This window comes from Penaeus monodon, chromosome 33 (assembly GCF_015228065.2).
Source record: "Penaeus monodon isolate SGIC_2016 chromosome 33, NSTDA_Pmon_1, whole genome shotgun sequence".
Taxonomy (NCBI): Eukaryota; Metazoa; Arthropoda; class Malacostraca; order Decapoda; family Penaeidae; genus Penaeus; species Penaeus monodon.
In genome coordinates, this window is record NC_051418.1 from 17,749,628 (window position 1) to 17,750,675 (window position 1,048).

Sequence of the window (1,048 nt, forward strand, 5' to 3'; positions counted from 1 at the left end):
ACATGCACTTCCAAGGAAAGAAAAATAAATCTAACTTTTAGCACAGGACGTCTCAATCAACAATTTCCTTATCTTTGCTCCCCCCCCTTTTTCTTAGTCCCCCCACCTCCCTTTTATTCTCTCACCTAGATGCTCTCGCTCCCTGGTGTTCTTCTCGAAATATTTCGAGAAGGTCGTCAGATTCGCCATTCTTGTTCGGCTCTCTCGATTCAGCACAGCAACTGCAAAATGAATTAATGTTGTGATAAAAGAATGCCTTTTGATGGTGATGGTGATAATGGAACGGATCGGAACGGTGGTGATATTGATAAGGGAAAATAGTATAGCGAACAAAGCAAGAAGCCCGGCATGAGGGGCACAGGGGATACAAGAATCAGACGTGGGAGAGAGGGATGGAGACTTCCCAAGATATCCAGTATTTGAAAAATAATACTGGCTGATTCAATAAAGATAAAACGGGAATGAACCCATATACGGCAGACCGGAGGACGATACAGGAAGAAACCAATTAACACAGAATAGGAAGAACATTATGCTGGAAAAAAAAATAGTAGCAAGAATTAAAACACCTACGAAAAAAACGTTAAAGGCTCGACTAGAGAAAAGATAATTTAAAAATCTGAGGATAAAGACAGTGAACTGAGAAAACTATCGGGAGCAAAAAATTCAGCAAGCTAACACAATACGAAATGAAAGAGAAAATCAAGAAAGAAAGGTATCAGAACTAGGAAGACGGAAAAGGACATTGCTAAAAGTACCAGGGGAACCACTCAATTACTAAGGAGCTGACACTACTTCCTGAAATCGCAGGTTAGGGTGTATCAACGCGTTACCCTAGACATGAAACCGGGCATCAACGTCCCTGTATGGACCGAAAGCAAAAGGAGAAAAGAAGAAGGAAAAAAATAAACAAAGATAATAAGAAAGCGTCATAGTCAGATTATGACTACGAGATCTAGGCCTAAACAAACAGGAGAGAAATAAAAAAATTGCATTTAAAAAGAGAATGAAGACTGGAACTCCCCCCCCTCACCCTTCTCAAACGGGA

The 1,048-nt window shown here is 40.6% G+C and overlaps 1 protein-coding gene across 1 annotated transcript in view; it reads left to right on the top strand.

Moving 5' to 3' along the window:
- The first annotated feature begins 348 nt into the window (after positions 1 to 348).
- Positions 349 to 1,048, top strand: part of LOC119594280 (ankyrin repeat domain-containing protein 27-like) — an 8,731-nt gene continuing 8,031 nt past the window's right edge. Inside the window, exon 1 of the mRNA XM_037943342.1 lies at positions 349 to 379. Coding sequence (XP_037799270.1) covers positions 349 to 379 — 31 coding nt within the window. The remainder of the gene's footprint in view (positions 380 to 1,048) is intronic.